Consider the following 23,340-nt stretch of genomic DNA (forward strand, 5'->3'; position numbering starts at 1 on the left):
TATGACCATGCAGGATTATCCAGACCAAACGTGACGATTTTGCTACATACTATTCCTATTTATGTACCAGCATGCAACATTTGAGCCTCCTACATGGTTTAGTTCTTGCACTGTGGGCTTGTGAACTTTGACAAAAAAAAGAGGCCGAACAAAATCGACACCCCCCTCCCCCTGTAAAACTGGCTGTATCTTGGAAAGTATTGATCTTACATAAGAGTAATTTTACAGTGTGTCTCCTGGGTAACATAGGTACACCTGGTAATTTTTTCAGAATTTTTTGAGACCTAAGTGCGTGGGCCCTGGTTGAACTGACGTGGAATGACCCACCTACAACACACATCCAGTAACACACACACACACAGTAACACCTACAACACACAACACACATCCAGTAACACATCCAGACACACACACACATCCAGTAACATCTACAACACACAACACACATCCAGTAACACATACAACACACACACACACAGACAGTAACACCTACAACACACACACACACATCCAGTAACATCTACAATACACACACACACACACATCCAGTCACCAGGGTTCGAAATTCACTTTTTTCCTCAGTGTTCCGCAGCGGTCCCCAATTCTACTCTATAGTCCCGGACTGAACCTCCAGTGGCCCAAATTCAAGTTCTTGTTTTTTCCCATTCTACATAATAAACATAGCATAATAATCTTGTTTTTTCCCATTCTACATAATAAACATAACATAATAATCTTGTTTTTTCCCATTCTACATAATAAACAGCGTAATAATCTTGTTTTTTCCCATTCTAAATAATAAACATAGCATAATAATCTTGTTTTTTCCCCATTCTACATAAAAAAAATACTTAACTGACTCATTCTGGTCCACCATGTGAGTTTTCAACACTTAATTTATTAAACACCATTTTATGAACATTATTCATCAGCTGCCTGTCCTACACTACACTCATTTCCAAAGGTTGCACTACAGGCTGTCATTGTCCTTCATGTTTTTGAGCTTTTCTCATTGTCCGTCATTTTGACCTGCCTTTTGTGTACCTCGGTTGTGAAAACGGTTCAGTTCAATTTGGGCACAGTAAGTCAGAAGGTGACTATATTGCTGAGGTGAAGGTGACTATATTTCTGAGGTGAAATGGGGATAGTATTTGGGCACAGTAAGTCAGAAGGTGACTATATTGCTGACGTGAAGGTGACTATATTTCTGAGGTGAAATGGGGATAGTATTTGGGCACAGTAAGTCAGAAGGTGACTATATTGCTGAGGTGAAGGTGACTATATTTCTGAGGTGAAATGGGGATAGTATTTGGGCACAGTAAGTCAGAAGGTGACTATATTGCTGACGTGAAGGTGACTATATTTCTGAGGTGAAATGGGGATAGTATTTGGGCACAGTAAGTCAGAAGGTGACTATATTGCTGACGTGAAATGGGGATAGTATTTTGAAAAGTTGCCTAATGTTCTCTGGCGTTAACTGACTAAACTGACAGAGGGTCTGCCACTTAATGTTTGTGTGGGAACTGGAACTCGAATGTGAAACCTGGTCAGCAAGCAAGCAAGCCTGATGTAAGTTACTGTTCAATACGGAATTTTCAACATTCCATACACATCTGTATGGAACCTAACGCCCTGTACCTAAATGGTTCGGTAAGAAAACGTCTACCTTTACACACACACATACACACACACACACACACACACGTGCACACACACATTTTCACCTTCCGTAAAAGTATTCATCGGCCTCAGTTTTGTTCGTCATTCCATGAGTGTGTGTGTGTGTGTGTTGTGGTGGTGTGTGTGTGTATGTATGCAGTGTTTCCCATACATTGACTTATTTGTGGCGGCCCACCACAATATCAACATTGACCACCACACAATGATTTTCCAGGTTGTACTAAATTGTGCTTAAATCTGGTTAGCATCATAACCACGCTGCGCTAATTTGCTAAAAATTGCTGCATTCAAGTTAATTCTGCAAACCTACCACCAGAAATAGAATTCAATTATGTGGGAAACACTGGTGTGTGTGTGTGTGTGTGTGTGTGTGTGTGATCCAGAGTGTGAGATGATACAGTGAGGAGCAGAGAATGTGTGTGTGCACTCTGGGGATATATTTGTTGTTTCAGAGTGAGTGAGTGTGTGTGTATAAAGCAGTGTTGTAGTCAAGTCACTATGCCTCGAGTCCAGGTTCGAGTCTCCAGTCCGAGTCAAGTCTAAGTCATTAAAAAAAATTCCAAGTCAAGTCCGAGTCGGGCCACTACTCCTCCGAGTCAAGTCCGAATCGAGTCACATTAAATGCAAAACTGACAACCTTCAGGCATTCATGTCTCCAGACATTTGGCGCCGTTAAAGTTAATTGTAGGAACATGGCGTGATGTGTGATGTATGACATGAAGCAGTAACACTCCATTGCACTAATATTAATACTACAAATAATTTAGATATTAAAATCCTATACCAAATAATATTCTAATGACATATTACAATTATAGCCTAATGACATTACAAAAAAGTCGAGTCCTCGTCTCAATTCTGCATGGTCTGAATGTACTAGTCCGAGTCCAAGTTTGAGTCAGTCAGTGCTCAAGTCCAAGTCAAGTCCAAGTCAAGTCACGAGTCTCTAAATTTAGCTCATGACTCGGACTCGAGTACTACAACACTGGTGTGTGTGTGTGCGTGTGTGTGTGTGTGTACAAAGGTATAAAGCAACTGTCCTGTATAGTGGTGTCTGTATTTAAGGAAAGCCTCACGTTACAGTTATGCAAGAGGCTGCAGAGAGTGATGAGAGAGAGAGAGAGATAAATAATAAAGAGAGAGAGAGAGAGAGAGAGAGAGAGATGGTAGAGAGTATCCTCTACAAATATACCCATGCAACCAAGAGCTTCTTAACTGCCCAATAACTCTACACAAGCCCACTTATTAGCCCACTAATCAACACCTACACAAGCCCACTTATTAGCCCACTAATCAACACCTACTAACTCTACACAAGCACACTTATTAGCCCACTAATCAGCCACCTACTAACTCTACACAAGCATACTTATTAGCCCACTAATCAACACCTACTAAGTCTACACAAGCACACTTATTAGCCCACTAATCAACCACCTACTAACTCTACACAAGCCCACTTATTAGCCCACTAATCAACACCTACACAAGCCCACTTATTAGCCCACTAATCAGCACCTACTAAGTCTACACAAGCACACTTATTAGCCCACTAATCAACACCTACTAGTGGCCCATCTCGGGTTCTCCATCTCTATACTGAGCAGGCGCTTTTAGCCAAAGCAAGACCAATCGCACCAGCGGGATTAGGCTGACCAACTGGCTGTCTGTGATTGTCCTGGTACCAGATGGGCATGACGTTCTTTTTGCCCTGGTATCATCTGTTGCCATGCTACGGGCATGTAGTGCTGTTGCCCTGGTATCATCTGTTGCCATGCTACGGGCATGTAGTGCTGTTGCCCTGGTATCATCTGTTGCCATGCTACGGGCATGTAGTGCTGTTGCCTTGGAACCAGACGGGCATGACATGCTTTTGCCCTGGTATCATCTGTAGCCATGCTACGTGCATGTAGTGCTGTTGCCCTGGTATCATCTGTTGCCATGCTACGGGCATGTAGTGCTGTTGCCCTGGTACCAGACGGGCATGTAGTGCTGTTGCCCTGGTATCATATGTTGCCATGCTACGGGCATGTAGTGCTGTTGCCCTGGCAATATGAAGGGGCGGCTTCAGAGGGAAGCTTCAGTCTGTGGTGGATGATTGACAAGTGGCTCTCACTGATAGGGAAAGACCTCACACAGCGAGAGTAACAAGTTGCCCAGACCATGGTTGTACTCTAACACACACTAACACACACACACACAGCAGGGGTACAGTTCCATTTGCTACTCTTCCAGAAGATCTTTTGACACACACACCCCTGTTTCACACTCACTCATGTAATTGACTACATAACAGTATGCTTGAGAGGAGAGCGCTGTCCTTGTGATGGAACTCAACTGTGGAACCCACGGAACTCTCAACTGTGGACCCCTGGACCCCACACACACACTCACCATAAAGAATGGATACGAGCTTGACAGACAGAGTCAAATAGGAAGCGCTCAAAACGACAGGGGACGGCACGGCGATCCTGTGCGAACTTGCTTGAGAACCACCTGAGCAAAAGTATTCATCTTGCAGGAATGCGTTCCTCCCCCACCTCTCTCCCTCTCCGCTTGGGGGAAGGGTGCGTTTGGGACAAACATCCCCGGTCTCAGCGCAACAGGTAGGAGAGGTACCCCTACCAGACGTCACGCCCAGAGCAGGCCCATCACTGTTGGGTTTCAGGGACCCTCACCAGTGTTGCGTTTCACACTACCGAAACACCGGTCGGCAGGTTATGGTGGGCTGTCAATAGCAACGTCACATTAAGTGGCTACCAAAAACACGGGTGACATGTGTTTTCAAGCCAACCTTGATAACTTCCCCTCAGCTGACTTCCAATGGTAAACATAACACCACCTGCCTAACATTAACTGACACATGACAAGACGGCTAGAACCAGACCATGTTCTTAGACCACCTCCTTTATCATGGCCTCAACTACACTGCATTGCCAAGTACTTATCGTTAGATGAATCACGTCGATAAAGTATTGATACAGTGACTGTTATAACATAGCCTAACTGTTACACACTACCTACAGTTAGCTCTAACTTTACAGCTAACTGGTTCTTTATCCCGGCCACACACACAATTAAATCTGATGTAACGTAATGCTGACACAGGATGACCTCTACTTTAAGTACACCCGATAAGATTACAGACGTCGAAGCCGGCAGAGTTGCTTTATTTCACAAATTAACCAGCCACGAGCTAACAAAACTAAGCCCACAATAAACCAACTATGAGAGAGTCGATATAGGCACCCTAATGCAATATTCCTTACTGTTAACTACTAGCAGTCAGCTAATGTGAAATTGTCTCCTGTTCCACCAAGTTTGCAGGCTAACATTAATGTATCGATAACTGTGTTTATATTCAACGTCCTACCATGACCGAAAATACACAAAACCTATATGTCCTGTTGTGGAATAAGTATATAAAGAATGGAGGAGAGATGCCTCGACGCTGTGAGGAAACGGAATGCAGTTTAACGCCAAACTAGCCAATGTTGCTAGCATAGCTCTGTCAGGATAACACCTGTGGAGTGCTGGCGACGCGCGGGCACGACAGAACAGGTTCCCTCTCATTCCAGAGACTCGTGCGGCTGACTGCGCAGCTTAGCACCAACGTTAATGCTAGTTAGCCGACGAGAAATTCCCAACCTCTCTTCCACCATCGAAAATACTTGCTAACGTTGCCACTTACCATACGTTTTCACAGAAGTATTCCTATGGGGTAGACGTCTCAAAAGTTTCCGAAAATACGCGCTAAGTTGATAACTTTACGCCTGTCCCGTAGTTAGTTTTCCTCAGGACACTCCAGTAAGTTATGTGTTGGGCAAGCCTGAAGACTGCTACGCCTCACCTCCTCGCGTTCCTGATCTCGTGGGCGCGCCCCCGTGCTCCGCTCCCCCGGGCCTGCCTCAAACCCGTACGGTGCTGGAGGAGGTGATCCGATTAGTCTTCGGGACACGTTTATCCCGATGAAAGACACAATATTGGTGTGATAGTGACATCTTCTGGTGAAAAGTAGGAAATGCCTTTCTTAGTGGGTAGACTTGTGCTCTCTGATAGGCGACGGCAGGCATATCCAAGGCTACTATTATCCTTTTTAAAATCCTCCCTGGCTTTGGCCTATGTAACGGGAGTGTTTTGCTCTCCCTCGATATACTCTGCGTTGTGTTTAAAAAAAAAAATAAAGCGACGTGACGTTCGAACTGGGTCTTACTGAATTAATTTATTCCTCGTAGCCTACACAGGCTATCACCATGGGCGGATTATGAACTTTCGGGCCCCTGGGTCCAGATGTATTAAGGGCCCCCCACTAATTGTCGCATATCTGGGAGGGGGGGTTTGGGGGTCCTCCCCCAGAATTTTTTTAATTTGTTTGATGTGATTTCGTGTATTCTGGTGCATTTTGGGGATGGCTAATAATAAATTTAATCAGATTCATAGCCTACATCCTGATTTGTTGATATTGAGGCAATGATTCCATGCAAAAGCTGGGGCTTCAGGGCCCCCTGACCCCATGGGCCCCTGGGCCTGGGCCTGGTAGGCCCGTGCAGTAATCCATCCCTGGCTATCACATGCTCCTGTTGCGTGCTATCCGAGAAGGGACCCCTGGGATAGCCTGGACACTTAAAGTTCATTTTGCGGGGCATAGCCTCGCGCCACACAAGAAAATACAAAAACTCCAAAAAGAAAAGCACAACTCAAGTGGGGAAATTCAGGGAAACAACATTAACCGCACTATACACTTACGTTGTCACAGATCAAATATGTCCTAAGACAACGGTCACCATGTTGACTTGCGCATCCAATAAGAGAGTCTACTATTAATTTAGGAATATTTATTTAATTAAAAGCATTAATCTGAGGTTTCTATGCCACCCACTATCCTATCTCGAAACTAACATCACGCCCTGCCGGTTCCTACACCGTCTCAGTCTCACTTCCCGAAACTCGCCGCTCAAGCAGCAGGGAAATTGTGGATTATAGTATGCCTAGGCCTAGGCCTAAGTCTGAGAGTGTTAGCTGGCATCACTCATTACTCCCCATTGACACGTCTCAAACATGAAAGTTAATGTTATAGTCTAGCCTAACAAAGATTGATCACGCTTTAACAAGACAAAACAAGATGCAAAAATGCCTCATGAAATAACGTGAATATAAAACATAAATATATCAGGTTATAATGTGAATGTCTGTATTTCATGATAAGATTTAATTATCCAAATAATTTTGCAATGTAAGACTTTTCAGGAAGTTAAATAAGCTCATATAGCAGATAGCCTACTGTTAACCACAAGTCTATTGACTCACAGGAAGCAACTGCTCATCTGACACACACACACACACACACATAAAGAGGAAACGAAAATGAGAATTTATGCACAAAGAGTGAATTTTTACGAAACTGTCACACACACACACACGCACGCACACAACACACACACACACACACACATCCAACAGAGACGAGTGCACCCAGATAATTGGGGTTTATGTTCGGCAGGCTGCCCAGAGGAAAATAAGCCCAGACCTGTTCTACCCCACAGCTTGTCCTCCTGCAGGGCTCAGGAGAGGCCTACACTCCGCTCCGCTCCAGACAGAGACGTGAGTTGGGGTCTTAACTTACTCAGGGACGTGTCTGTCCACACATAGGAAATAAAACAATGTTTAACACTCTATTTTAACAGAAATACATTTAGTTTTATATGCATATTTTATTCAACAATGCGTTATTTAGGCTTTGAGCTTTTGGAGTGTCGAGCAATATGCACCACTGCTGGGAGTTCAGTCTCAAAATCAGGCCATTTTTTTAAGATATGAGTGGTGGTCGAATAATAATTTTTTTATTAGAGTTGAGTTAGTCCAGATAACACGCTCACATGTTGAGTTAGTCCAGATAACACCCTCACATGTTGAGTTAGTCCAGATAACACCCTCACATGTTGAGTTAGTCCACATAACACCCTCACATGTTGAGTTAGTCCAGATAACACCCTCACATGTTGAGTTAGAGCACATTGACGTTAGTGTCATAAGGACTAATGGTGGAATAAGCATTTATATCAGAGTTACAGCAGATTTAAAAAACCCACGTGCTGAGCAGCCTCTGCCCAAAGGCACTTGTGGCAGTACCCTTTGATCTGAAATCTGCAGCTGAGCTCCATGCTTCTGATCTGAAATCTGCAGCTGAGCTCCATGCTTCTGTAGGTGCCTGTAGGATAGAGCATATGGCGGGGGCACAATAGGACAGTTGTCCGTAATGCAGATATGAACTAGCCCAACAAATCTGCATGTGGAAAGATACCCCCACATGTTGACTTAAATTTACAAACAAGAAAATCATGGCACCTCCTCCTAACTCTTAGGCTCTGTCATCTACCTATTAACAAAACAACAATTTGAGCAACCTTTAATTGAGTAAGCGCATGAAGTGATTAAAACTCACTTTTTCATCTACTTTTCTACATTTAAAAAAAAATATATATTGTTGATTACTTCAAAGGGTTGCTAATAACACATGATTTGTATATTTGCATGTCTGGGAAAAAATTGGGCTTAAATGGGTTAAGAGAAAGCATAGCGCAGGAAATAGATAATATTGTTAATAGATAGATAATAATTGATGTACCTGGGCGGGTCTAATAATAATAACAATAATAATATTTTTAGATATTCTTTCATCTTTATAGAACTACCCTGGGTGTACCCAGACAAACTTGTTAGCAAATCGACCACTGATGCCCGTTTCCAAACTTCCCCTTGGCTCAGAAATGCTGATGTAGCATTGTCTGTGTTCGCCAACTTCCCTGGTTGCATCCCACTTAAAGAGCTGAGATCACAACTCAAACTGGTCATTATGAGAACTTTGCTGCAGAGTGTGTCTACATTGTGAATCTCCTCGACTGAGCATTAAAGTTGTGTGTTAGTGAGGATAACCGACTGTATACTTCAGTGGAATTATGAAATGAGTGTTTACACATGATTGACATGTAGGACAGCCTATCGTTGATGCCGCCTCATGTGATTTACATGTAGGACAGCCTATCGGTGATGCCGTCTCATGTACTAATTGTAGGTGCAGCTGAGTTGGTGTGAGCTGAAGATTTGGAGGCGTGGTCTATAGATGGAGTCACCCAGTCAGCGTAAAGGTAAGTACACTCATGGGGCTAGCTTAAGCCAAAGTCCTTTTAGGCAAGTCCCTCACTCGGCGGCCATATTGCAATGCTTTTTAGCATCTATTTCGGCAGAAATGTGCCTGCTCAAGGCTTCACAACGCCAACCTTGCTCCAGCGGCGAGATCACACCACATGATTGGCACAATGTCTTCACCACACAACACATAATTGGCACGATGTCTTCACAACACAACACGTGATTGGCACGATGTCTTCACCACACACCACATGATTGGCACGATGTCTTCACCACACAACACGTGATTGGCACGATGTCTTCACCACACAACACATGATTGGCACAATGTCTTCACCACACACCACATAATTGGCTCAACATATTCACATGTCGACGTTTTGCCACAGAAGGCGTGGGATATGTGTAGACAACTGCGTTACAAACTAACCCCATGCATTTCTATGGAAGAGTGCTGTGTCTCCTCATTAGAAAGTCTCTGCTTAAGCCAGTTAGCATTGAAATTGGCTGCTGACATTTTTCAACATGGCACCTGTGGGCACTCACTTTTGATGCCGTCTCATGTGATTGACATGTAGGACAGCCTATCGGTGATGCGCTCAATTTTGGCCATGTTTTTATAAAAATCCAAATCGGTGGCACATTACTAATTGACCCAAAAATATGACTGGTGGGCATTTCCAACTCTTTTTATCGCTGCATGTGCAGGAGCCTCATGTTGGGCGGTCTTAATAGTGATGACCTCTCCTGTGTGTGTCTGAATAGCGACCCCTACTGGGCTATCTCTGCATTACACCATTTTTATTAGTGATGTTGAAATGGTCCGTCTTTATGTTCTCTCCTGTCTGTGTCTGAGTAGCGCCCCCTGTTGGAGCTTTAGGAGAGGGCGTCTCACCTGACGCTCTGAGGGTCAACATCTCAGCTGCGGACGGAAGCTGTGTATCTGCACCTGTGCTGGTGAACTCTCAGGTTCATGGGGATGTCCTCATAAAAGTGATGAATGATGTACAGCTAAACACTGATTCAGGTAACATTTCCGTTCCTGGTTTTATCAGATGTCAGTGCTGCATTTGACACGTTAGATCATAGAATACAGCTGGACAGGTTTGATCTAATCTAATCTGTACGTACAACATAGATATATCTCTAATCTGGCACGTTCACAAACACATACACACAAATATACCGTAGTTTCCCAATTATTAGCCACAGTTTATACATTAATTTTGCAAAAGTTCTTCAGCTATGAGGTTAATACACGGGGGCAGTTAATATGGTATTAATATGGTTTATTTTTTTAACTTGCATAAAACACTGTTCTTCGGTTTATACACAATGTGGCTAATACACAGAACATTACTGTACACACGTTTATGGGTTTATACACAATGCGGCTAATACACAGGACCTTACTGTACACACATACTTTCCAGTGACCTCCACTGCATTTCATCCAGTATGTTAAGGTTTAGAGGCATAGTTGACCTTTTGTTGCTACCTGACCCAGGGTTACCAAGGTTACTACAGTTACCCTCCATTGGTTTGGGTGTAGGGTTATTATGTTCTGTAGAGGTCACACACCTGTGTTGAGAAAGCTGTGATTTATTTTCTCTCTTACACTCTCTCTCTCTACTATGTGTGTGTATGTGTGTGTATATGTGTGTGTGTGTGTGTGTGTTATTCTGTACAGGTCTGGAACCCACCCTATTTGACTATAAGGAGTCCATTAGGACTCACTATAAGAGAGTGCAGGAGTACAACTCCCTCCCTGCCGAGGACGTGCTGCTGACTGACCGCTACACTGACCTGCTGATAGTCCAGAACCACCGGCAGCAGAAAGAGAGAGAGGTGGAGATCTCTTTCAGAGGGGCAAGTTTCTTCAGTGCCAGGGAGGCATATCAAAGCACCACTGTGGACCAATTTTTCAGTCCTGATGACCGTGGAGATGTTCCTAGAGCAGTCATTCTTCAGGGCCACTCTGGACATGGCAAATCCTTTACGGTACAGAAGATCATGTTGGACTGGGCATTAGGCAACCTCTACCAGGATCGATTTGAACTTATTTTACACTTGAGATGTAAAGAACTGAACCAGGTGTCAGGAAAGCGGTGTGTGGTTGATCTTGTGAGCTGCAGTCAGAAATATACCCCGCTGATCTCACAGAAACTAAAGGACTTACCTCAGAAGGCACTCCTCCTCATAGATGGATTTGATGAACTCCAATTCCCAATGGATGAAATCAGTGACTCACCTGTCAAAGACCTTTTGACACCAGCTCCTGTTGAGGCCACTCTGAGTGCTCTGTTGAAGGGGTCAATCCTTCTTGATTGCTTCCTGTTGGTCAGCACCAGACCCACTGCTGCAGACACACTGAGTAAACTGCTCAAAGGCCCTCAGCGCTCCACTGAGATCCTGGGCTTCTCTGAGAGGGGGGTGCAGGAGTACTTCCAGAGGTTCTGTCAAGATCAGCAGGTAGCAGAGAAGGCATTCAGCAGCGTGAAGGCAAACGAAACCCTCTTCACTTCCTGTTCCATTCCAGTCATATGCTGGATTGTCTGCACAGTTTTCCGGGAGCAGTTAAAAGAAAATGCTGAAATGGCCGAGCCGGAAACAACCACCTCCATATTTGTGGATTTTGTGTCCACTCTGCTGGAGCACCACTGCCAGGGTTTAAGTCAGCCCGTCCCTACTCTGCTGAGGAGCCTGGGCCAGCTGGCAGAGAGAGGGATGCTGGAGCAGCGAGTCCTGTTTGAGAAAGAGAGTGTGGAAAGTAAAATCTCAGATCTAGCAAGTGTTCCCTTCCTGTGCAAATTCCTCCTGAAGAAGAAAGTCCGAAAGAAAGAAATGTTCAGTTTCATGCATCTGAGCTTTCAGGAGTTCTTCACTGCACTTTACTACACCTTTGACCAGAATGAGGAGAAAGTCGAAGAGCTGCTCAAATCTTTCCAAGGGGATGAAATGAAATCACATCTCCTACCTGTCATTCAGTTTCTGTTTGGCCTCTCAAATAGAGAAGTCATGCAGGACTTAGAGCATCTCAAACTGCCTTCCCCATCCTCCATTCGAAGGCAGCTAGAAGAGTGGATGCTTGGACTCATCAAAAGGAATTCGGACTCTATGAAGGCTGGCATGACACTCTTCATACTCCACTGTCTCTATGAGCTCCATGAGGGAAAGCCATGCGAGGACAACCATGAGGAAACTCCATTTGTGTGCAGAGCCATGGAGGCTTGGGGTGAGATTAATTTTGACTCCATTCCCCTGACCAGGACAGACTGCTGGGTGCTGCTCTACTGCCTGCAGTGCTGCCCGACCATCAGAAGCCTGGAGCTGAATAACTGCAACATGACAGCAGAGAAGCTGAGGATGCTGCAGCCTGCACTGAGCAGGTGTGAGGAGCTGGGGTAAGTGGATCTGAGCAGGTGTGAGGAGCTGGGGTAAGAGCAGCTGGGGTAGGTGTAGCTGGGGTAAGTGTAGCTGGGGTAAGTGGAGCTGGGGTAAGAGCAGCTGGGGTAGGTGTAGCTGGGGTAAGAGCAGCTGGGGTAAGTGGAGCTGGGGTAAGATCATGGGGTAAGAGCAGCTGGGGTAAGAGTAGCTGGGGTAAGTGGAGCTGGGGTAAGAGTAGCTGGGGTAAGAGCAGCTGGGGTAAGTGGAGCTGGGGTAAGAGCAGCTGAGCAGGTGTGAGGAGCTGAGGTAAGAGCAGCTGGGGTAAGAGTAGCTGGGGTAAGTGAAGTTGTATCTCTTTCTCCTCTGATGTCCAAAACATTGTTTTGCGCACAGTTGCGCACAGTTCCTCAGCTTTGACGTTAAGTTTCAGGAGTTCTGATTCAGTGTGTCTGTGTTTGAAGGTTTGGTATGCAGGACCTGTCGGATGTGGATGTGGGTGATCTGATCTCAGCACTCGGAGAGGGAAAGATCCTGCACAGACTCTAGTAAGATTCCAGAATTCTGCTCTGGAATTCTGCTGCGCTGCGTTTACACAGCCATCAAAATAAGCGTCTTTATCAATCTTTATCATTGTGCACATTATAAACGAAATGAATGCATCTCATACACAAGGTGCACAGTACATACCAGAACAGTTTTCTCATTACAAATGCAAAACATAGAATTCAAGACATGTCACATTTTAATACCAGTGCCTGATATTTAAATCAACCCAACTGCAACTTGGACCGCGGATATTAAAGTGCTCTTAGCGACGTTACATTTCTAAAACTAAAACTATTTTGTAAAATACAGCAAACATCTCACAATCGGCTGTCTGTTCATTCATTAACCCAAAGTGCGTCAAAAAACACACCCCTTCTTCTCTGTTACATTGCTCCAGAACGGTTCATCGCAGCGAGATGAAACCTTTATTGCACGACAGAGCAGAAGTGGGGCTTTCCAACGAGACTACATACTTGTCTGTACGACATTAAAAAAAATCATGAAATTAAATCAAATTGCATCATATTTACAGTCTATACTTCTCTGCGTTCACCTGCACACACATTACTCTAGTTTGAATTACTCGCGAACCCGTGATCGCATCGATATGGCAAGCATATCAGATGAAAGAGGGGGCACAGGGCTATCCATTGGTACCATGTTTATCGATCCTTTGGGCTTATAAAACCAGACGAAGTGACTGCAAAATAATAACATCATGTACACAAACCAACGCTGCACACTCATTACTCTCGTTTGAATTACTCGCGGACCCGTGATCGCATAGATATGCCACGCATGTCAGATGAAAGAGGAGACTCAGAGCTATCATTTGATACCAAGTACATCCTTCTGGGTTATAAAACAGACGAAGTGACAGCAAAATAATAACTTCATATAGCTGGACTTACCCCACGTTTTTGTCTGTTCTTGTGGCAAAGCATGTTTATAATCCAATGCTATCATGTGTTTCTCTATGGCAAAGCATGTTCATATTCCGGTTTTGAGATCCTAGCAAATTCCTGCATGGCATCCAATTCAAGGCTCACATTGCATCCCAATTTGTTCAACAAATAAACACCTTTTTTGCCTTTACTTTGTTCATGGCAATGCAGTAAAAAGTTGAGAATTATTATGACAGCATACACACAGGCACGCAGGCTAACACTTAACCTCGGGTCAAGTCAGGTCAGATCAGTTCATGTCACAGATATGGAGCTCAGAAAGGTCATTTTTCATCACTAAATAAAAAATGGCATTTATTTCCGTAAATCACACAGCAAATATTTCTGTAAATTGCTCAGCCCCAGAGTATCCCTCCAACATGGCAATTATATTGCCCGATTCAGGACAGTCTGCCCTAACCACATGAAATGCATGTAGAGCTGTGAGCTTGCTGTGGTGAGATACATGTCGAAATATAAGAATTTTTATAATACACTTTTTATATTTAAATTCTTTAAAAATCAAAATAAAATCAATGCTAGTATTAATACATGAAATGATGGCAGATCTGAATAGCCTCGACTCTCCTGAAAAAAGCAATATATAATATATGTGTGTGGCACTTACAATGACCAGAATAAATCCTTATGAATAAAGGTAGTGAAAATGCCCTAAAAACAGCTTAGGGTTCTAAGGGTTAAACTCAACTTTTATTAAACAATGCAACCACCATGTCTATCCTAGAAACACGTTAGCATGCTGTCCTCTCCTCTCCCCACCAGTGCATTCCACAGCAGTCTGTCAGAGAAGAGTGTGCAGCAGATCTTCAGCGCCCTCTACAGGCAGAAGTCTGTGGGCAGAGTTGGACTCACTGTGAAGACCATCACCTTCACCACTGCTGAGAGACTATTGCAGTTCTACAGGAACACTCAGATTAGGGATTTTGCGGGGTATGAGATGTCACCTTAAAGGTGCCCTACCATACGAATTTCATTGCTTTGTGGTAATGTCTCTGTAACATGTTTTGTGGAAAACATGCATTGGTTACTTTGTTTCAAGACATTCTAGCGTGGTATAGAAACCCTGCAGGAAGACTCAGCTCAATTTGCGCCAGTTTTCATTAATATTCAACAAGCTAAGCTGCTTGACTCTGATTGGCTAACAGCTAGTCCATAACATGACAGCTGTTATCAACTAATTTTAGCTTCATTGCATGAACTTAGCTTGGCTAGCGGGTGCTAGCATTGTCCAAATGGGCATAAAACCTGCTAGGCTAGCGAGTGCATTAAACCTGTATAACATATCACTTCCTTGAGTTGACAATAGCATTTTACTTACGGACTGGGCACTGGTCGTAGACTGCCGCGATGGTAGCCTACTGCTCCAGCTTTGGCATTATTCCAAAAAATAAACTGAATCCATTTGATCCTCAACTCTGGGTTCTTGGGTACATGCATTGTTGAAGTTGTATTCGCATAGCGCACAAGCCCGTTGACGTTCAGCCATTACATCCTGGCATATGAAAACTGTCACTGAGCTAGACGAATTCTGTGGGCGCCTCAACTGGGCGAGCTTATAAATAATGAGCTCAGTCAATTCCATGTCGTCAGACTGAGCAGCTTTATAATTCGCCTGATTTCTCCGCTTATTTCTTTTCAGTGGCTAGAGCTGACAGATGAGGTAGCAGTTTATTTTCACATTCACAACATAACACAAACACATATGGACCTAACATATTTAAAAAAATACAAGTAAAAACGGTTTTGTGTGGCAGGGCATCATTAACATTAGAGCTCTCCCCTTGTGAAATCAATAATAATAGTAGCCTATGTTTGTCAGTGGCCTAGGGCCTAGGCTGTTTAAAGGGGCACTCATGATTTGGCTCAAAAACAATGACAAAAACAAAGGATGCGGATTTTTGTTTTGTCACACTGTTTCATGTCAATCACATTTTAAGATGTGACCTGTATCATTATACTATAGCCAATATGTTCTGATGTAAGACCCAATATGTTCTGATGTAAGACCCAAACAGAACCAGGTCTCTACTCAGTCTCTACATTCTCTGGATGCACACTAAACGTTTATGAAAGTCTGTCCATAGGGGGTGCTAGAGCTGACATTGTAATGCACTTCCCATATAATAATTCTGCAGTAAAATATATTGTTGTCCCTGTGCTGTACTGCTTGGCAGGGTGGGTCTACCGGAGGAGGCTGGGCAAGCTGAGAGTCTCTGTTCTGTTCTCGTGCTGAGAAAAGTGAAGAACTATTTTGGGTGCGTCACTTTCTCTTTCACATTAAGCTTCATTCATTGTAATGCAAACAATAATAGAAAAAAAGCCTTCTGAAGCCTCTGAAGGACCCAAATCTGCCATCTTTGCCCATATAAGGAGATCTGTGTGCTAATCGAAGCTAACTACTTATATAGATGATGTGTGTGTGTTTAGTATATGGGAGATGATGTGTGTGTGTGTGTGTGTGTGTTTAGTATATGGGAGATGATGTGTGTGTGTGTGTGTGTGTTTAGTATATGGGAGATATAAGTATATATTAGAGCAAGTTGCACTACAGTTAGCTCCCATGCAGCAGAAATCTAAGTTTGCCATCTTAACACCACAGATCCCAAAACCCACATGAAGTCAGATGATGATCTTTTGCCAGCTCCATTGAAATACAGCCTAAATGGCAAATGACTGTTTGTTTGTGCCACATTTATAGCACATTAACAATGATATGCATAATAGCCTACCCTACTATGTATCTCTTAGATTTCGCTAATGAGTGTTTGGAGTGTTAGGAGATATTGACGGCACAATAACTTTTACAAAAGACCAGAAAACAATGTTAAGGCATTTGTGGAGAACTCAAAATGTAGTGGAAGTATGTACGAACGACTCTCTCTCTGCTTTGGTGACTTTACCTAAATAAGAGTTTGTGCTTAATCAACCGTGCCTGGTAGTCGCGTTTGCGTGAAAAATCTTTAGATCAGGGGGAAAATCCGACATGTGTCACTTCTGGCCGCATTAACCCTGTTTGCAGCTTGCTGATGGGTTGTTCAAGCTGTCGACCTCACAATATAAATTTCAAAGCGGCGCGCATATTGTCTTTGGGCACACAAGACATTCTAGACATGTCCAGGGTGCCTGCAGGAATGAATGCTATATGGCACAATATTAAGTTGGTAAACAGCCTTCATTGCTTTGGAAATGGAAGCATGTAATGACATGATGCTAGCTAGACATTTTCTGTTTGCAATTAAAGGCGATTTATGAGCCTGGTAGCCAGCTATCTGAGTGGAATGCGTTTCAATCGGCATATCACGTCCTTATTGAAGACTTCAACACTCACAAGGCAAAGATCACTGTATATCCTTGTCCATTTTCCAATTGGGCAGCCGTGGCCTACTGGTTAGCTCTTCAGACTTGTAACCGGAGGGCTGCCGGTTCGAACCCTGACCAGTAGGAATGGCTGAAGTGCCCTTGAGCAAGGCACCTAACCCCTCACTGCTCCCCGAGCGCCGCTGTAGCAGGCAGCTCACTGCGTCTGGATTAGTTTGTGCTTCACCTCACTGTGTGCTGAGTGCCTGCCTATAGTGGCAACCGGTTGATAAGCGGGATAACGGCCTTCGAGGTATCCTGTTATACGGAATTAATGGACTTGGGCGGACGCTGCACGTCGGGGAGTTCTTTGCCTCTGACCCTCGTCCATTAAGTCCAACAGGACACCTCGGCGGCCGTTATCCCTTACTTACAGAGGTGGAAAGTAACAAAATACATTTACTCACGTTACTGTATTGAGTAGTTTTTCTGTGTATTTTGTATTTTTTAAGTAGTTTATAAAATCGGTATTTTAAATTTTACTTTATTACTTTTTGAGTGAAGTATTGTACTTCGCTACATCAAAAATCCCATCCGTTACTTGAGTAAAAAAGTTAAGACTAACGAAAACAGAAAGGGAGAGAAAAAAAATCGCGCCCTAAACCACTAGCCTAGTGATAATGATCAGCATGTAGCCTACAACAGGACATGAATCAAGCTGACGCCATGCAGTCTTTCTGAAAGTGATGGAGATGGAGCTGGATCACGAGATGCATCAGATTAGCCTAACCTATGAAAGTGTATTTTCCGCTATTCCAATGGGTTGTCGTTTTAGCACCAATGATTGCGGAGATATTCAAGCAAACACCATGGGATTTCGTGTTTTGACGTTTGTGCTCACCTTTCTTTGGAAAGAAGTTTATTAGCAGTTGTTTCCCCTCATTTTGATGTCTCTCTTTTTCCTGTTTTGGCATTTGTTTTTAGTAACCTGACTTGGCTTTCTTGGAGAAAGACATTGCACCAGCAGCACAACAATTAGCGGTCCACTACTAGCGATGCTCAACTAAATTAACAAGATAGACTACCTTATGAATCGTGCAGGCGGACTAAACCATTTAGCTCTTTAGCAAGGGAGAGTGAGAGTGACCTTAGACAGTTTTCACTATGTTTTGTATACAAAATCCAGTCAGTCAGACTTTACATTTCGTCTGACATTCATTTTTACATTTAATTTGGAAGTTAAAATATTCAGGTAAAATAAATATATGGTGGAAATAAGTATTGAACGCTTTTTTTTTTTTCAGTAATTAGCCTAAACTTCCAGTGAGTCTATTTGAAATTTTCACCACACATTATATTAACACACATATAAAAAAATCCAAACATAAGAGTTTTGTGTATTAAAGTGGAATGACACAGGAAAAAAGTATTGAACGTGCCTACTGAAATTTCTTCAATACTTTGTGGAAAAGCCTTTGTTTGTAAAGACAGTTTCAAGACATTTCCTGTATGACAAAACTTATTAGTCGCAGTATCAGGTGTGATTTTGGTCCATTGTTCTAAACAGATTCCAGGGGTCCCTCTTATGAATGCTGATCTTTAGTTCCAGATTACTTCCAGAACTGTTTGAGCTTTTTGCTTTTATCCATCATGAAATGTTTCTTGTGTGACACCTTGGTAATGAAAAACCTTTTTATAGCCCATCAATATGTAAGCTACTAACCAAGCTTATATTAATTTGCGCAGATAGAAAGGATAACTACTCTCTACTTACAGATTCCAGCTCGTTCCTTCCCTTTCCTTGCCTTAGTGCTTTTTCTTAGCGTGTTCAATACTTTTTCCCTGTGTTATTCCACTTCATTACACATGACTCTACTTATGGAGTTGTTTGGATTTTTTATGTGTGGATTACCTGAGTTATTACTAATGCCTGGTGAAAATGTTGTGCCCCCTGTATTCCACTTTTCAAGGGCCCTCTCCTCCATTGCCCTATACTTCCCTCTTCCCCCCAGTTCGACGCCCTTTAATCTGCTGAACCTTCTGCTTGTTTCCAAATATAAAAAAAACTCTCTGCAACTCAACATTGGCCTGCCTGCCTCAGCTGCCTGTGAGGGGCTTTTCAGTTGTGCTGGATTACTGTACTATTACCCCCCCTCCAAAAAAAAGTAACTAAGTAACTTTTACTTAAAGTACATTTTAAATTAACTACTTTTTACTTTTACTTGAGTACATTTTCAGATCGGTATTTTAACTTGTACTTGAGTAATATTTCATCAAGGTATTGGTACTTTTACTTGAGTACAATATTTTCATACTTTTTCCACCTCTGCTTACTTAGAACTAAAGTGATTGTGTGAGCATATGCAGTGATGATGAATATCATAGTCCCGTCCCTCTCTGGGTCTTAGGCTGCTGATTGGCCACTTTGCAGGCCCAGTGGCAGAGAGCTCAGGGCTGAAGCTCATCCTGCTGTTCTCCGTGGAGATGTCCAGCGCCACTCTGAGTGGGATCCTCCAGGCCTTTCATCAACTGAGACGCCCAGCAGAGAAGTGGGAATCTCCTTCTTGAACATTTCCAACCAACGTAGTTCAAGAATCTTCAATTTGAACATTTCAAACTGAAGCAGATTTTATTGACCTTAAGTAGGCCTTGTGTATATTCCTGTGAAAATGACTCTGTGTTTGTGTGTGTGTGTGTGTGTGTTATATACTGCAGCAGTCCAGAGTATGGTGAGTGTGTGGATGCTCTAATGGCGCATCTGTCCTCTCTGCCTGATCTGATGGAGGTGACTCTGTCGACGGGCTGCCTGACTGAGATCTGGGCCAATAGGATCCTCACCCTCATCCACACCTGCCCCCAGTTAAGGGAAGTCCAGTAAGTGCAATACAGTTAGCCCATATGATCCACATGGGTTAGTGCAGTTAGCCCATATGATCCACATGGGTTAGTGCAGTAAGCCCATATGATCAACATGGGTTAATGTGCAGTAAGCCCATATGATCAACATGGGTTAGTGCAGTAAGCCCATATGATCCACATGCCATATGATCCACATGGGTTAGTGCAGTAAGCCCATATGATCTACATGGGTTAGTGCAGTAAGCCCATATGATCCACATGGGTTAGTGTGCAGTAAGCCCATATGATCTACATGGGTTAGTGCAGTAAGCCCATATGATCCACATGGGTTAGTGTGCAGTAAGCCCATATGATCTACATGGGTTAGTGTGCAGTAAGTAAGTCTATATGATCCACATGGGTTAGTGCAGTAAGCCCATATGATCCACATGGGTTAGTGTGCAGTAAGCCCATATGATCTACATGGGTTAGTGCAGTAAGCCCATATAATCCACATGGGTTAGTGTGCAGTAAGCCCATATGATCCACATGGGTTAGTGTGCAGTAAGCCCATATGATCTACATGGGTTAGTGCAGTAAGCCCATATGATCCACATGGGTTAGTGTGCAGTAAGCCCATATGATCCACATGGGTTAGTGCAGTAAGCCCATATGATCTACATGGGTTAGTGCAGTAAGCCCATATGATCCACATGGGTTAGTGTGCAGTAAGCCCATATGATCCACATGGGTTAGTGTGCAGTAAGCCCATATGATCTACATGGGTTAGTGCAGTAAGCCCATATGATCCACATGGGTTAGTGTGCAGTAAGCCCATATGATCCACATGGGTTAGTGCAGTAAGCCCATATGATCTACATGGGTTAGTGCAGTAAGCCCATATGATCCACATGGGTTAGTGTGCAGTAAGCCCATATGATCTACATGGGTTAGTGTGCAGTAAGTAAGTCCATATGATCCACATGGGTTAGTGCAGTAAGCCCATATGATCTACATGGGTTAGTGTGCAGTAAGCCCATATGATCTACATGGGTTAGTGCAGTTAGCCCATATGATCCACATGGGTTAGTGCAGTAAGCCCATGTGATCTACATGGGTTAGTGCAGTAAGCCCATATGATCCACATGGGTTAGTGCAGTAAGCCCATATGATCTACATGGGTTAGTGTGCAGTAAGTAAGTCCATATGATCCACATGGGTTAGTGCAGTAAGCCCATATGATCTACATGGGTTAGTGTGCAGTAAGCCCATATGATCTACATGGGTTAGTGCAGTAAGCCCATATGATCTACATGGGTTAGTGTGCAGTAAGTAAGCCCATATGATCTACATGGGTTAGTGTGCAGTAAGTAAGCCCATATGATCTACATGGGTTAGTGTGCAGTAAGCCCATATGATCTACATGGGTTAGTGCAGGAGATTTACAGCTGCAGGAATCCCTCCGTCCCTGGGTAGGGTGGCTTATGCAACCACTAGAGTAGTCTTTTGAGTAATTACAGTCATTTTCATAATCAATAAGTTGTTTGATCTATAAATGTCAGGGAATTGTTGTGTTGATCACTGATTCCCAGGATAAATTGTTGCATTGTGTAATCAAAGTCTCATAAAGAAGTTTTGTTATTACCATTTAGGGGTATAGTTTTGTCAGTATAACTGTTCTTCAAAACATCCATACATGGATTCAGGTGGCCTGTGGTCTTGCTCAGGGTCTAGTGAGCTCTTTAGTGAGCGCTTTATCAGAGCCAGCTTGTTAGTGGCCTAGTGAGCCCTTTAGTGAGCGCTTTATCAGAGCCAGCTTGTTAGTGGCCTAGTGAGCCCTTTAGTGAGCGCTTTATCAGAGCCAGCTTGTTAGTGGCCTAGTGAGCCCTTTAGTGAGCGCTTTATCAGAGCCAGCTCGTTAGTGGCCTAGTGAGCTCTTTATCAGAGCCAGCTAGTTAGTGGTGCTCCAGTAAGGTAATAATAGACTGGCTGTGCCTGGCAGGTTTGGTGCCGCCATCTTTGATGGGAGTCGAGATGGGGAGTCGGGGTTGCTGCTGGAGGAAGGCATCCGCTCACTCGAGGAGGCGCGGACACGTCCACACTGCAAAGTCACACTTCACGGGTATTTATACTTAACTGGGGCGTTCTATGAAGCAGGTGCCTTTTCCACTGTAAAATTATCAACTTTTTTTCCCAAAGTATCCACAGCATTAAAGACATGATCACTCTCCAAAAAAATCATATTTGCCCACCTCACATCTTGAAATTTGGCACATTGATCTGGGACAGTCAGATGCTTCTTTTCTTGCTGGACATGTCCGATATAATAGCATTGTAACGCTGTATCAGCATATTAAGCGCAAAATTTGATACTGTGATGTTAATTTGTAACGTTCTGTGAAACCACCATAGAACTAGGCCTACTGCCGACATTGAGCAATATGTTTCACCTTGTAGTGGCGCTCGACCTTAATACAGCCCTCAGACGTGCATAGCTGGAAAGGTTCTTAAGCCAGTGGCAGAATGCACGCAAGAGTTGTATACATAAGAAATGCCCGGATTTTGGAGTAGCTCCACCCATAGCGCAAATCTGGCTTCATGGCGCGTAAATTACAGACTTAAGTGAAGGGCAGAAAGCGCGCAGGCTGAAAAGCGTTTAGTTTCGCGTTTTTTGGCTCGCTTAGGCACATTTCGCCCCATATGGTACGAGCCGCCTACCATTCACCATGCTTGTGTTGTTATCTCTCTCAAAGGAAACGCTGCAGTAAGCCTGCTGACCCGTGCACTAGACTAAGGGACCGGGAGCTCAGCTGTAACAAGGTGTCGATAGTGGGCATGAAAACGTCACCTGTGAGAGACGTGGAGGACACGACTGACCATCAGGTGACCTGTGCCGGACATGAGGCATCCGCAACACAGAGAGACTCGGAGAAGGACCAGGATCCCTTACAATTCTTTGCAAGTCACTTTGAATGAAATAAGCTGCAAATATAATCAAATCCAAACCAGATTAGTTGGTGTTGAAGTACATCTGGAAATAATCAGTACTAGGACTGTACCTCTGTCCTGCACTGTGTGGATCCCTTTCTGTAAATTATATTTGTGCATTTCACTTGGACAGATATTTTGAACAAATTTTAAACATGTAGATCACTGGCAGCAATTTCAACCAACCAAATGAATGAATCCAAAAGTGGCTACTGCCAATGTATGCAGGTAGACCGTGGTGAACTTGTCAAATTAAATTAGTCAACTGTGTAATGTATGCTGCTGTGTTAAGAGGTAAGAAAAAACTGTTGTCAGCTTGTGTGAAAGTCACTTTAAACAAAAGTCAAATGAAGGAATATCTTTGCAAAATAAACTAGTCATGGGTATTCCATTTAATAAACTAGTCATGGCTATTCCATTTGATGTGTTTTTTATTTGTTTTGACTTTGGCCACCCTGTTTTGTGGAAGTGGTAGAAAACACAAACAGCA

At 43.5% G+C, this 23,340-nt stretch overlaps 2 protein-coding genes across 9 annotated transcripts in view; one reads left to right on the plus strand and one right to left on the minus strand.

Moving 5' to 3' along the window:
* Positions 1–5,535, minus strand: part of LOC143139634 (rho GTPase-activating protein 12-like) — a 63,682-nt gene extending 58,147 nt beyond the window's left edge. Inside the window, exon 1 of the mRNA XM_076300246.1 lies at positions 5,372–5,535. The gene's annotated coding sequence lies outside the window, so the exon portion shown is untranslated. The remainder of the gene's footprint in view (positions 1–5,371) is intronic.
* A 1,559-nt stretch (positions 5,536–7,094) lies between these two features.
* LOC143139635 (NACHT, LRR and PYD domains-containing protein 1 homolog) lies at positions 7,095–23,268 on the plus strand. 8 transcript variants are annotated; one of them, XM_076300249.1, is made up of 11 exons: positions 7,095–7,281; positions 8,753–8,825; positions 9,689–9,856; positions 10,520–12,233; positions 12,678–12,761; positions 14,490–14,657; positions 15,902–15,982; positions 19,433–19,573; positions 19,740–19,898; positions 21,865–21,984; positions 22,616–23,268. In XM_076300249.1, exons 2-11 carry the CDS (start codon positions 8,801–8,803, stop codon positions 22,836–22,838), a joined length of 2,883 nt encoding a protein of 960 aa, XP_076156364.1. In that variant the 5' UTR covers positions 7,095–7,281; positions 8,753–8,800; the 3' UTR covers positions 22,839–23,268. The 8 variants fall into 8 exon arrangements, with proteins under 8 accessions (XP_076156364.1, XP_076156365.1, XP_076156368.1 ...); XM_076300250.1 differs by having other exon boundaries at positions 19,743–19,898; XM_076300251.1 differs by lacking the exons at positions 7,095–7,281; positions 8,753–8,825 and adding an exon at positions 9,416–9,499.
* Positions 23,269–23,340: the final 72 nt, after the last annotated feature.

This window comes from Alosa pseudoharengus, unplaced genomic scaffold (assembly GCF_046254945.1).
Source record: "Alosa pseudoharengus isolate Yale_2024_CS ecotype anadromous, Long Island Sound unplaced genomic scaffold, YU_APseudo_1.1 YU_APseudo_1.1_scf_22, whole genome shotgun sequence".
NCBI classification, from domain to species: domain Eukaryota; kingdom Metazoa; phylum Chordata; class Actinopteri; order Clupeiformes; family Clupeidae; genus Alosa; species Alosa pseudoharengus.